This window comes from Pseudopodoces humilis, chromosome 1 (genome assembly GCF_049639895.1).
Source record: "Pseudopodoces humilis isolate 2021_Gansu_Grassland_sample_001 chromosome 1, ASM4963989v1, whole genome shotgun sequence".
NCBI classification, from domain to species: Eukaryota; Metazoa; Chordata; class Aves; order Passeriformes; family Paridae; genus Pseudopodoces; species Pseudopodoces humilis.
In genome coordinates, this window is record NC_142200.1 from 132,783,724 (window position 1) to 132,798,413 (window position 14,690).

Sequence of the window (14,690 nt, forward strand, 5' to 3'; positions counted from 1 at the left end):
TCTCAGTTTCAACACTGATTACAATCTCCCTCTAACTGATTCTTCCTCACCCACAACTTATTTCATTTTATAATGTACCAAAGGAAAATCATGAAACCTTTCGACACTGTAAATAATTGCCTGGTTTCAATTGCTCGATTAATCAGTTAATAATGGGTTTAATAATAACTCAGAATATAAAATTATTTAGGTGATTTCTTATTATTTATATTAAGAAGGCTCTAAGTATTGCAAGAATGAGAATATTTTCTGTGCTTAAAAGATCTTTTATCCATATCTTCCCCCAAGACCACTACATTTTTTCAGCTTTTACTTGTAAGTCTGCATCCATGCCATCAAATATCATGTAGGATTGTTGAAGATTTTCTTGCCATTTGCATGAATGGGTACCTTCCTGCGTTTCTATTACTTTCTTAAACATTGATTTGCTGTCATTTTCTTGAACAACCTCAGTTTGATTATTTGTTGGAATCTTTTTTATTTAGTTTCTGTACTTTGACTTGGCTTGGGTAATTCTACCAAAGAATTATTAGATGTGTCTTTTTGCAATGTAATTAAAATGCGTGGAGGTTCAAAGTGCACTAAGGTACAGGGAAGCCTTGGCTTTTAATAACACACAAATGGATGGCCATGTTTTACTCTAAAGATTTAACCTTTATCATTACATGATAAAAAATACGAATTTATGATGAAGGAATTGGATACATAATAGAGTAGATAACTGACAGTCTGTAAAAACATGTGTGTGGGTCTATAATCACACACATATCTACCTTCAAATAAATATATTGTTTGTATTTGAGAGTAAAAAAAGATATTTTTCATATTCAGCACTCTTTATTCTTTCAAATAATATCTGTAATACCTTTCTCACTAATTTATTTATTTTCACTTAAAATTCATGTCTTCTATGGCAGATACTCCTGTCTGTGTCAAAGTCAGATGTCACTTGTTTTTCTACCTAATTTAATATATTATCTATTATTTTCTTCCCCCTAAAATGAAAGCTCTTTAGTGTGATGATTTGCTGTTTGCTTGGCAGAACTTACTGTTATGCAATATCATATACACTCATGGGACTGCATAAATTTCAAGCCAAAAAAAGGGGTTATTTTCATTATGATGAAAAATGCCTGTGCTGCCTTAAGGAGATTACACAGAGTAGCAGTAAATCCTTGAAAGCAGAAGTAGTTCAGGAAACTGGTGAATGGATGTTTAGCTCTGCTAGTACTGGCTGGAGACACAGCTTGACACACATCATCAAACACCCATCTTGTTATTGTCAGCTCAGTTGAATTTGGATGCACAAGAGATTGGAACAAAGAATATTTAGGACTCTCTGCTCATGTTGAAGTGTGTCAATATTCCCCAGTTTGCTGTTTACAAGGTTGTGGGTTTTTAGAAGTCTTTCATTGCTTAGACAGATGAAATTTTGTCTTTATAAAATAAGAAAAACAAATTATTTGTAGAAGAAACAAAATGTTTTGTAAGAATCAGGACAAGAAAATCCATTCTGGAAGAGCAGTTAATTGTATGCATGAACAAATATATTTTTCAGTAAGTCTTGTTAACCCTGTCTCCATGTTGTACAGTTGAATCACAACCCACTAATGAACAGTTTTTATTCACTGCTGGCCACTCTGGATAAATTAATGAGATACATTAGTCCAGTTAAGGCTGTGGGCTGGGTATGTTCATGAGGAGACCAGAAAACCTTAAAACATTATTTCTTAGTTTAGTCATTTATACTGACATATCCATGGGCATCAGGCTGGTGGGCACTAGGAAATGGTTCTTGACTCAGAGGGTGGCTGGGCACTGCAGCAGACTCCCCAGGGCACAGGCACAGAGGAGCACATCAACAGCCCTAGTCCCTTGGTTCAGATTTAGGTAGTCCTGTAAGGAGTAGGGATTCAGGTTTGATGGCCCCTTACAATTCCAGATATTCTATGATGATGTGAATTTCAGTGGTGGAATAGAGATTAGATGTACAAGATAATATTATACTCTTGAATATGATTATAAGACTCTTAAGTGAGTTGGTAATGGAAACATATTTTTTTATGACCTAGAATTATTTTCTTTTTTAGGTGCTCTATAAAAGCAGTAACAAGACTTCTAAATTGTGGACTCAAAGTGGCAGCCAAGGTCCCCAGTGGAACAGAGCAGAGGTGTTCTTAGGAATTCATTCAAATTTTCAGGTGTGTCTTCCTCTGTGATGTGCTTCCTAGACAGCTGGCTATTAGTACTTCTATATTAAGCATTCTTCACCTTCTCATTTTCCTTTTTACATGTACATCTCCTCCCACATATAAGAAATCATCTTTTTGGCTGTCTGATTAATTCTCTGAGCTGGACTCATGTTTTTGGAGATTTCTCACACCTCTTTAATCTCAGACTTATATCCATTTTTAAGACTGAGAATTCCATCTATCCTTGATAGAGGGATTCTCTGATTCTGCTTAAAATATTCTGCTTCTTTCTCCTTAGTGCACAGTAAGTAAAAACATCTAGGTTTTGGAAAAAGAATCTTGAGCATGATGTTTGCTTTGAAATTGGAGCAGGTTTCCAAACCTCTTAGAGATACTTGCTTAGCTGTAGACTTACAAAAAAACCAAAAAATCCCCAAGGACAGTCAGTAACACAGGTTTAAAAGAGTTACGTTTCATGATACTTGTGTCTTGGAATTTTAATGAAATTTTAAAATTCCTTTTACATTCATGGGAATAAATGATGAATGACACACTAGTCTTTTTCAGACTTTGCAGAAGTAGGAGGAACCCTTGTTATTAGCTCAGGGTGAGTGAGGACTTGTATCTCGAGTGGCATGATTTATTTCCTTTTTTTTTGTGCTTCGTAATGTTAGAAGATGGTCCTTCAATAACTATAGTGACAGATCTGTACCAACTGTAGTACAAGATTTTGTAGAATTTTCATAGAATTATGCTTAATTCTTAAAAACAGTAAGAACTGACCACTTCATATTAAAAGATTTGTGAGGACCATCAGTCTCTGTTCTTTTATGCTGTCTGTATAAGCTTTTCTCTGTCTTATCAGTGGCTTACTGTAATAACTCTGTAATTTTTATTAGGTTATTTTCAGGGCAAAACGTGGTGTCAGTTACATGGGAGATGTGGCAGTGGATGATATTACCTTTGAAGATTGTTCCCCTCTGCTTATCTCAGACAAACCTTGCACATCAGAAGAATTCATGTGTGCCAACAAGTACTGCATCCCAAAGAATAATCTGTGTGATTTTGTAAATGACTGTGAAGATAACTCAGATGAAAGCCCTAGTATTTGCAGTAAGTATGGTAGTTTTTTAATATAATTATCATAAATAACTGTGCCTGCTGTGATTTTTTTATTACTCAAATACTTTTGACAGCTCATCAGCTAAGAAAGCAAAGAAGGTAATAACTTAATTCTATTCCTTGGTTTTTAGGGATTTTAAATTATTATTATTTAATTTAAAATCACTTGATACAAAATACAAAGAGCTGCTAATGAATGTCTTAAAATAACTCAGAAAGCAGCTGTCTTTAAAAGCAGAATAAAATTATCCTGCTTTCCATATGAAAAGAATGTATTAAAGCTGAAAAAATAATTCAAGCATAATACCTTTGGGAGATGAGGGACCTACCTCAGATATTTCAAGGGTTGTCAGGTCTCAGCAAATTATTTTAATCTGAATATTGTACAATTTTGGTTTTACAAGACATATCAAGAAGCAGCAGATGTAGTATCTGATTCGAAGAATGATGTTTCATATCAAATGTCTCCTCCTGGATCACAGTATATGGTATTAACACCTTCTTTTTTTTACTTCTACAAATGTGGGAAATGCTCACATGATCAAATCTCCATTGTTTGGTTCCATATTAACAGTTGTTTCATTTTTATTGAGAATACTAATTCAGTTTATAAAACCCTCAGTGAATACAATTCTGTGAAGCAAAGGTATGCTGACATCCCATAAAAACTAAGGTACGTGGCAATGGAACCATGTTTTGTAAATTATTTTCATACCATTAAACTACTCAATGATTTCCAATCCAGGAATAGCACAACACTAACCTATCTGGGGACCAGTTCAGATCTTCTGCAACTAAAAATAAAGAGTATTTCAAATTGTAATTACTCTGTTAAAAAATATTCTCAAACTTTGACTTTTTTTTCCTGAAATTTTAAAATATTAATGAGGTTTTTGTTTGTTGTTGTTTTTCTTTTCATTTTCTGCATTGTCTGTGTTTCCCATGAAATATCATCAGACAAGTATAAATTGAAGCACTAAGGGAAAAATGCTTCAAATAAACTGATGGAATTTAGTTTTGCAATCTCTACAGTAAAGATTTTATTCCAATTTCCCATTGGATGACATTAATTGAAACAGTATCATTAAATGAATGCTTTCCTCTAACATGTTTTTATTATTATTTTTAACTAAGGAAAAAAAGTTGTAAGATTATTTTTAAAATTTTCAATAACTGAATTTTAATTGTAAGCATTACAGTAAACCATTATGATCTTTTAAAAACACAGGAGTTATTTAATATGCAAGTGCATAATCATCTGCAGGAACTTGAGCTTCTAAGCAGGCTGTTTAAATTCTCTTTTGCATCAGTGGAGTAACTTGTTTTCAGGCTGAAGTTCATGCAACTTATAATCAGTTGTTTGAGTTAGATAAATAAGTTGTCCTGTAGATAAGAGTATTTCTCTTTGTTGACTACAGAGATCCTATAAGGACATCTAAACTTAGATGAGGTAAGACCCAACATGCACAGCAGTAGCAGAGATATCAGTGCTCATGACTTGAGGTCTTGATTCTTGAAAACATGTCTTTAAAATAAAATGGTCAGTTCTATGCATAAATTTAATTTTATTACTCAAGATGGAATTTGCAAATAATGGAAGGGATTTCTTTAAGAGTGATCTTGAAATATTAAGGAACTAAATTAGTTGGAAAAATATGATTAAAACAAATTTTATGAGCAGTAGCATTCAAATGAGTTAATCTACCATCTGTGATTTTCATAAAAAATAATAATATAATTTCACCAACCAGGTCTGGTTGGTTTTAATTGTTACTTCAGATGACACAATATTTGCAGACAAAGGTAAAAAGGAAGCTAGTTTTGCTAAATAGCTCATACTTTTAATAAAAAGTTTCTAACTTTTTTTACTTTATGACATTCACAGATTAAAATTCAAAGAAAAAAATATTTTATCTGATTTCAGCCTGAAATTTTGGAGGTAGCTGTCTGTCCTGATTTGGTCCATGTCTAGATTCTGTGGATTCTAGATCATTGGCCTGGTTACTGATGCTTCTGAGTACCTTCCAGTTAAATAATACTATTTTCAAGTGGCTGAATTTTATCAGACCTCAGAAGAGGCTCAGATTTTGGTCATACTTGGAAGAGACATTTTGTAATTTCTCATATTGTCCTGCAAAATAACGCAAGCAGTTTCCAAATTTATCTTCAAAGCACTTTCCTTTTCAGCAATAAGAGTAAGAATATTCAGGGCACAGTCAAAAGCCTCCTGAAGTATGCTGAAATTCCAGCTTATTTCAGCAATTTTAGTCTTGGTAATCATTATAGTGAATTTATAGATTTACAGAGAGAAAAATATACAGAAATTAAACTTCTGGAATGATGCAATTGACTTAACCTTAATTTATGTGGACAGTTTATTAACCATGCTGGGTGTTTTCATATTCAAGATTCAAGAATTGATAAAGAGCATGGATGTTGATGCATATAAAAATCAACCAGAATCATGACAGCTTTCTCCATTTCTAGGCCTTAAGTACAACTTAAGGAGATATGTAGATAATCTTAGAATCATTTATTTTGGAAAAGGCCTTCAGGATCATTAAATCCCACTGTTAACCTAGCATTGAAAATTTCACCACCAAACCACGTCCCTAGGTGCCACATTTATGTGTCTTCTAAAGACCTCCAGGGATGGTGCCTCAACCACTTCCCCAGGCAGCCTTGTTCCAACACTTAACAAACCTTTCAGTGAAAAACTTTTTCCTACCATCCAATCTTAGCATCTTCTGGTGCAACTTGAGGACCTTCTTTTCCTATCACTTGTTACCTGGGAGAAGGCACTGACCCCACCTCGCTATAACCTCCCTTCCAGTAGTGGTCAGGAGCAATAAGGTCACCCCTGGCCCTCCTTTCCTCCAAACACCCCTTCAGCTGCTCCTCATCAGACCTGTGTCCCAGGCCTTTACCCTTCTTTGGACACAATCCACACCAACATAATTATCTATGTTTCTATATCGGCTGAAATAATACAAGTGAAAGTAGACTAACTTTGGGTGAGATTCAGCTCGAGATTATCACACCCCCAATTATGTTTTGTCTATCTGTGTCTATTTAGAGGCTGTGTTTTTATAATGCTCAATACATTCATTGATGTGTCCATTCCCTAGATATAAGCTTTTCTTCCTGTTCTCACCTGATGTTAACAGGTTCCTTCAGAAAGAAGTTTGTTTCTGCACATGTCTTGAATGCTCTATGGAGGGCCAATTAAGACCCTAAGGAGCTAAAATAATTAACTGAATTTGGTTACATTTATTCACAGGATTCTGTTGACTCTTATAAAAATAGCACTGGACCCACCTCATATATATGCAAGCAGGTTTGTCTTAATATTATAGTCCAGAACATTAAAAATGCTCTTTTTAATGAGGTAGATGAATATTATTTTTTTGTAGTGAAGTTTTTGGGTTTTTTTCCCATAGATTTGAGTGCTAGGTTGTACTATATGTACCTAATTAACTAGAAAATAAATCTTTTTTTGTGTGTGTGCAAATATATTTCAGGTACATCTATTGGGCATTGCAGTTTTGAGTTTGACCTTTGTGAATGGAAGCAAGATGAAAATGATGATTTCAACTGGCACCTCAGAACTAGCAGTACTGCAAAACTGGGCACTGGACCAGCTACTGATCATACACTGCAAGAACCATCTGGTCATTATATTTTTATAAGGAGTTCATTTTTTCAGCTACCAGGACAGAAAGCTAGGATTTCTAGTCCTGTCTTAAGCAGAAAGAATAAAAACTGCAAGGTATGTGAGGGTGTGGTAGCAGCAAGAACTGAGAATTTGGTTTCTAGATTGCACCAAGAGAGTACTCCTAAAATGATTAAAGATGATTACTGGAATAATCCTTGAGGGAGAAAAAAATCCCATCCTTTTGTAGAGAAGTCAGGATCAAATCTTATTTCATTGAAGCCATAAGAAAAAAAATGTACTTTGCTGAGGAAGAAGAATGATTCTGGAAATAAATGAGTACTCCATGAGATACAGATGAAGCTGACAGTAAACAGTGTCTGATTTATAATGTCTTATGCAACTCATCCAAAGTAGCAAACAACTATTTAATGGTTTCTGATTTTATGGAGAAAGTGTTTATAAGTGCAGTAACAATTGCTTTTCAAAGAATGCAACTGCAAAAGGAAGGATGTGTGATAGAGAGCTTTGTCACCAGCTCTTCTCTAGAGAATGGAAAAGGATAAACTTTGATCTTCCAAAACATTACACCACAAACATTGTGGTAACTTCAACTTGAACATTTCTTTGCAAACCTGGAATAAAAAGTTTCCTGATTTTGATACATCTTTTATAGTCTTTCCTAAAAATATAACTTTCTAGAAAATTTAGTTATGCCTTATTTTGAAACTGCAAGTTTACCTTTATACATCTAATAAGTAGGCCTCTCAAGAGGATAATTTTTATGAGGCCATTTTATAAAAAGCTTTGGAAATTAACTGTTTGTGTGATCACAGAACTATGCCCATCAAATGAAGGTGGTCTTAGACTGAAATATTCCTCAACAGTTTACTGGCTGTGCAGGTGACATCCCTGTGCAAAATGTCAAGTCACAAACCTCTCGTTTCATTTATCTCATACGATTCCTGAAGAATATTCCTGAGCAAAGACTTTATCTGTAACTTAGAAAGAATTCTGCTTATTTTTGAGATTTCTAACCAGTTCATTTTACTGAAATACTTCTCTCTGAAAATACGGCAAACTCTTAATACATAAGAAAGTCAGGAAGTATTAAACATAAGGGGTTTCATTTTATGATTCAAAAGAAAACTTGAATAATTACGATATCCAGTAACAAACTTTAATCTACCCATTATAAAACTATCTAAAAAATTGGAACCATGTTTTTTTGTATTGCCTAAAATATACATATTAAAAAAATTCTGCTTATACAAATTCTGCTTATATTCTGCTTATACGGATATTTTGGCCTTCTGCTTCTAGCGTCATATTTGAGAGTATCTCTTTCGCTACATTATCTGGTTTGTGCTCTAAAAGTAACTTTTTCACTTTTTGGCTTCTATGAAGCATAAAACATATGCAAAGAAATACAGAATAACTGAGAATGATATGTTGACATCTGTACTGTTATGATGTCTCACACGTTAAATGCAATTAAGTGCTTGAAATGTAACTATGGGGAACTGTTGTTGCTTTTATCATGGAAAACTATTTACAAAAACACACAAGTTTTTGCACCTAGTACAGACCAAACACTCGACATTCATGATGTGGCCTGAAACAGTTAGTCATATTTATGATATTTTACTTTTTGAAGGTTCTAAGCAGTTCTGAAACTTACACATAGATAAATGACTGAAGGAAATACAATTTCTGGTATAGGAAATTGTATAAATGGAAAAAAATATTTCAAGATCCAAAACCTCAAAAGATCAGAGAGCCCCCTGAAGTATTTTACTCTTTCTGATGGGTTATTTGAGAAGAAAATGCTACATCATATATTACAAGAGATTTAGTATGGGATCTTAGACCATGTCAAATCATTGGAAAAGGAATATTTACATCAATGGGACAAGTTATATGCAAAGGAAACAAATATAGAGCAGTAACTATAAAGGGACATAAATAAATAAAAATATTTTGTTGATATACAAGACTTTAAGAAACAAAGCTCCATCTTCAAAAGGAAGAGAAATCCAAGACTTAAATGGAAAGAACTGGGAGTGCAGTTAATGATAATGATTTTTTTTTCAGTGATCTTTTTCTGTATGTATTTCTTACTTTGTATTTCAAATCTTCCCCATTTTTACTAAAAATATATAAATCACTGTTTTCTAATGCAAATATCTCTTATTAGGGGGGATTTTTTGCACATGTCCATGCAGAAATTTTGCTCCCATTATAGATTGGATTATTTTCTAATTGCACACTCTATAATCTACACAAACATATTTTTAACCAGAAAATTGTTTGGTAAATTGAAGTTGTTTCCTATATTGTAAATGGCACTATGCCATTCCTTTGTTTCCTTAAAAAGTATCTTAGTTTTTTTACATTTAAATGCAAGAGTTATGCAAAGGGATGTAAGAGCTGCTGTTAAATATTTTAATGCTGGTTTTGAAGTTTGGCTTATGGAATAGGTAGAGAATTGCCACTAGTAAGTTGCTTTGTTGCCTTTTGATTAAATTATTTTTCAATCAGTAAAATTAATGACTACACTGAATGAAATTAGTTTAAGAATTAGAATAAATACAATAGCAGAATTTGACTGAAGTCATCTATTGCATGACTTATGCTCTCGTTTTTGCTTACAGATAATTTTCTATTATCATATGTATGGAGCTCACATTGGATCTCTGATTATCTACCAGAGAACTACATTGAAACATGAAAAAATTCTCCTCAATCTTACTGGAAACCAGGGAAATTTCTGGCAGCGCAAGGCCTTGACCCTGTCTGGAGACGAAGATTTTCAAGTTGTCTTTGAAGGAATAGCTGGAAAAGGTGCCAAAGATGGCATAGCACTTGATGACCTCACGTTTTCCAGGGACTGCTTACCATCCCAGGAATTTTTACCAGCAGAACCCACAGGGCTACCTCCAACAGGTATGTTCCTGTTATGGTCAGTCTATGTAAGCTTAGAAAGATGGAATAGCAGCATTATTTTCATTTCTTTGTCTCTCTTTCCAAAGAGAAATAGTATGGGTATTATACATGTATACATGCTAAAGACATGTAGAAATTCTAACACTTTTAGGCAGCCCATGAAATTCTAATAAAATCATTTCATGAAATAGTTGTTTGGGTACTGAGTCAGCCATTGTGAATCTGCAAAGCTTCTTGTCCAGCCATGCACACTTAGCCAATATCCTGCTTAATTTAGTAGGATTTATTTATCAAAAGTTGTAAAATAGAATTCTGTAGAATAAAGAACTGAGAGGGACAGAGCTAATATGGATAGTTTGCAATAAGGCCAGCAGGCTTAAATGTTTTTTGGCTGGTAGGAATTGCTACTAATACTGCTTAGGCACCATATCCATCTTCTGCCTGTGTGGTATGGTGCCAGCACCAGTGCAATTATTTGCACCATCCTCACTTACTGCACTAGGGAAATAAGACTCAGTAAACATTTACCAGCAATTACACAGTTTGGATGGGGATGGATCCCAACAACCCCAAGGTAAGAGCTACTCATGAAAGCACTGATGCTGTATGTTAGCAGTATTTGCTTGGACACAAATGATGAAGAAAAGACTCTTTTTGACAGAACAGGACAAATCTTTTTTCTCCTTCTACATTTATCACAGAGCTACTGAAATGTAACGCCCTGAAGTGGAATTTAGGAGATGCATTTTGTTCCTGGGCCTACTACAAATTTCCTGCATGGCTGCAGAAAGTCATTTTATCTCACTTCTCTGTCTTTCTGATCAATAAAACAAAGTTAATATTTCCCAGTGTCAAGGACTACCACGAGAATGGATCATTAATTTATGTGAGCAACTTTGCTTTGTTACTGCTGCTAATGAGTAGCCTTCTCCTTTAGGAAGTCATTAAGCACTGCTCAGGCATTGGGAAGTAACACTGATGACACTACATCAAACCCAAGAAATCGCACTGAACTTTGAGCACAAGATAAGCAGGAAAGATATGGGCAAAATTTTCCAGACATCTCTCTGATAAGGTGCCAGTTCTAGTACTACTGGCTTCCTACTTCTGCCAAACCAATCATGGAAATTTATTGCAAATGAGATTTGTGTTTTAAAGTTCAGCTTTATATGAACGTTACCCCAGGAGGAACACTAGCCAAGCTTTCTGATTCTTTATTTTTGTTGTATTCAGACTCTGTTCTCTTAATGGGAGTTGCATGTCCCTGTGGCAATGTTAGGAGCTTTAAAAGCTTTGGTTTTGATAGTAAAGGATGTTCCAAAACACTTTTATGCTTTATAATAAAAAAGACACTAAAATCTCAAGAAAGAGCCACCAGAGACTGATTTCTTGGTGTAGCTCATCTAAGATGCACTTTGTGAACTTTAGGGGTTCACAACACTTCAAGGCAATGGTTGAAATTCATCCTTACAACAAACCATATTTTTTATATTGACAAATTTTGTTTGTCCAGGATAAGAGTTTACATGACCCACTGAGGGGTTCTACTTACAGCTACTACTTAGTGGTATCTGTTGGCAACACTGCCCGTAAGCAGGTCTGCTTCTGCCTACAGAAATGCTCTGAACTGTGGCAAAATGCAGGCTGGATCTTGTGAAAAGTGCTCTGTAACGCAATTTTTTAAAATAGAACCAGCTAGAATGGCCATGATGATCAGCTGCAAAAATCTGCAGCCCTAGACTTGTCTGCTTATATGTAGAAACAAAGAACAAAGGAAAGTTTAACCAAAAGTAAAACAATTATGTCCACTGATCAATTATTTAAAAGTTTCTGAGGGTGAAGAAGATCTGTTACCTTCTTGTCTCCAGCTAGGGAATATATCTGCTAAGAAAGTAAAAATGTTTCCTCTTTAAGGGAGAAATTTGTAGTTTTTGATGTCTACTCTAATACAATTCCCTATCAAATTTTATTTCTTTTAGATAATATTTGTAATGCACATATCAAAGGAGATTCTTCTGAGCCTTATTGATTCATATCACTGAGTAAGACAAGTGTACTAAGGAGTCTTTGCTTGTTATCTCTGCACATAGAATCATATGGCAATGAATGTAGTGTAAAGACAAAATAGAACAGAATCATTAAATGTTCCCATCTGTGACACAGACTTACTGTTCAGAAGAATTTTTCCCCGACTCTATGTAAACACCTTGAAATTCTGCACATTGACAGAAATATATTCTAAGGTGGCTGTTTCTTTCAGCCAAACATGCAGTAATGTTTAAAGGCTGGGAGTGAGCACTGGACAGCTAGAAAAAATTATTTTAAAAGTTAGCATTGTAATTTTCTGTAAACTACAGGACAATGTAGATTGTTCTCAATATGCTGCCTAGCAACAACAATGCTGAACTGCAAAGCCACTGACAGCCATTTAAATTGCTGGGTCTGAGGAACAATAAACATCATTTTAGGCTGGCCCTTATCAAATTTTCATTGTATGAACATCAGTTTTTGCTCATGGGCCACAATGGTACTGTGTGGAGGAAAATGCAAAGACAATTTTGTTCTACCAATGCTATTTGTGCCTGTTGCTGTGTCTCTGCAGTGTGGTAAGATTTTTGAGTTCAATTCTGCCTTGTGTAAAAGGCTGCCTGTACCCACATCAACCCAGGAATAGACCTGGCCACACTGAACCTTGTGAAAGTTGCAGTTGATTCTGCATTTGGTGTGTGTGGCAAGGTTCTGGTGGCAGGGGCTACAGGGGTGACTTCTGTGAGAAGGTGATGGAAGTTTCCCTCGTGTCCAACAGAACCAACTCCAGCTGGCTCCAGGATGGACCCACTGCAGGCCAGGGCTGAGCCCACCAGTGGTGGTGGCAGCATCCCTGTGATAACAGATTTAAGAATGGGAAAAATTGTTGCACAAAAGCAATTTCAGCCAGAGAGAGGGTGAGAATATGCAAGAGAAGGGTACTTTGCTGGTACCAGGGAAGAGGAAGGAGGAGGTTCTCCAGGTGCTGGAGCAGAGATTCCCCTGCAGCCTGTGGTGGGTTGGGCTGTCTCATTGCAGCCCATGGAGGTGAACGATGGAATTGATCATTAATTAACCCATAAGTTATCCATGAATAATATTTTATACTTACAGATATTAACAAAAGAGACATCATGGATTTGACAACAATTTCCATGATCTCTAAACTTGCTTTTCCTATCTTCTTTCTATCCCTTCCCTCCTGCAGTGTTGTTACTATAAAAATTGCAGATCCCTCTATCAGAGTTTCTGCTCATGTCTCCCACTATTCATCTGGGAATACAACAGCTGCCAAGGGCTGCCTGATCAGATTAGCTGGCTACAATAAAGAAAAGTTATTCCCAGAGACTAGAGAACTGGTATCTGCTGACTTCAGTTTTGTAGAGAAGACAGTTATTTCCAGCAAATTAAAAGCAAATCACTAAAGTGTGGAACATGTCTTTGAGAACTTTGAGAACATAGGAATATTAAGAGAGAATCACATCAAGGTCCATTTCACTTGATATCCTCTCTACTGTCAGTGAGATGTTGAATATATATGATACTTCCTTTTAATGTTACTAATATTTCCTTTTTAGGAGACCTTATGAACCAAATGTGGTTTTGGATATGTAGTAAACCATAATGTAATTGCCTTCTGTATAGAGCCTGGTTTCCCTAGAAGCACATTCAGTACAGTCCCCTTCTTATTTTTTGCAGCAAGTTGTACTGTTCTGCCACTTGCTGAGAAAGTGACTCTGTTTTTACCCCTTTTTTACTGAAAATAGTGAACAGTCAGACACATCTACTCCGTACTGTTCTCTATGCAATCATCCTTAATCATTATTACACACTGAAGGAGTTTCAAATTATTTCTTACACAGAATCTATTCCTTATTTTTATATTTTCCTATTTTCTTTTCTCTGACTTTTATAAAAATGCACTATACTCTTTTGGGATTGTAAAATCAGGTCTGCATGGAGCATTTAGGAATGATACTGAAGCAAAATGAATCTTTTTCTCTTTTCTTTCCTGATAAATCCTAAAACCTTGATTGTTTTGCCCTTTTTGAGCATTGGGCTTTTGTGTTCTTGGAACTGCTTCAGAGTGGTAGTGAGAGGATTCCAGAACCTGTGAAAGATGGACTGTGTTATTCTGTGTAACTCAATAACATCCCATTTCATTGCCAGTCACTCAGGGTGCAATTGATTTGCTAAATTGTGACTGTATATCTTCACTGTAGTTGTATAAAATATTGACACACCTGTGGGGGCTGGATGTTACAGGGATTATAAGGAAGTGAATGTCCTGCAATGGCAGCTGATATCAGAAAGGTTTTTTTAGTTCATAACTAGCACTGGGTACAGTCCCATTAAGCAAGTTCATTTTAACAAAAACTTTTCCTTTTATTCATAGTTATTCCTAGCTTATATCACCCTGAATACCTTCATATCTCTGGCAAAGTTTCTTAATTCATAACTCATGCGCTTCCCTTTTCTTTTAAAAGCAAACATTAAAGAATGCAGTCCTGCTGTTTTTCTATTCTTTGGGGATAATTTTGTTTTGGTTCATTTTGGTTCATTTTTTGTTCCATACTGATTTTTAAATCATTTTAGTACAAATTTCTACTTCACAAAATTTTTTTTAAATTTTTGGAATTTGGTCAGCAACATAATTAAAATAAATATGTGCAAAGTAATAGAATAATCAGGAAATCAGATTTGCCAAAAATATTTTCATTAGAAATAGTGCTCAGAACTCTAGAGTGTGC

The 14,690-nt window shown here is 35.1% G+C and overlaps 1 protein-coding gene across 1 annotated transcript in view; it reads left to right on the forward strand.

The window, feature by feature from the left end:
- The window catches only part of MALRD1 (MAM and LDL receptor class A domain containing 1), a 237,291-nt gene that overhangs the window by 93,307 nt on the left and 129,294 nt on the right, over positions 1 to 14,690 (forward strand). The window contains exons 23-26 of the mRNA XM_088057480.1: positions 2,091 to 2,201; positions 3,092 to 3,305; positions 6,836 to 7,083; positions 9,621 to 9,912. Coding sequence (XP_087913606.1) covers positions 2,091 to 2,201; positions 3,092 to 3,305; positions 6,836 to 7,083; positions 9,621 to 9,912 — 865 coding nt within the window. The remainder of the gene's footprint in view (positions 1 to 2,090; positions 2,202 to 3,091; positions 3,306 to 6,835; positions 7,084 to 9,620; positions 9,913 to 14,690) is intronic.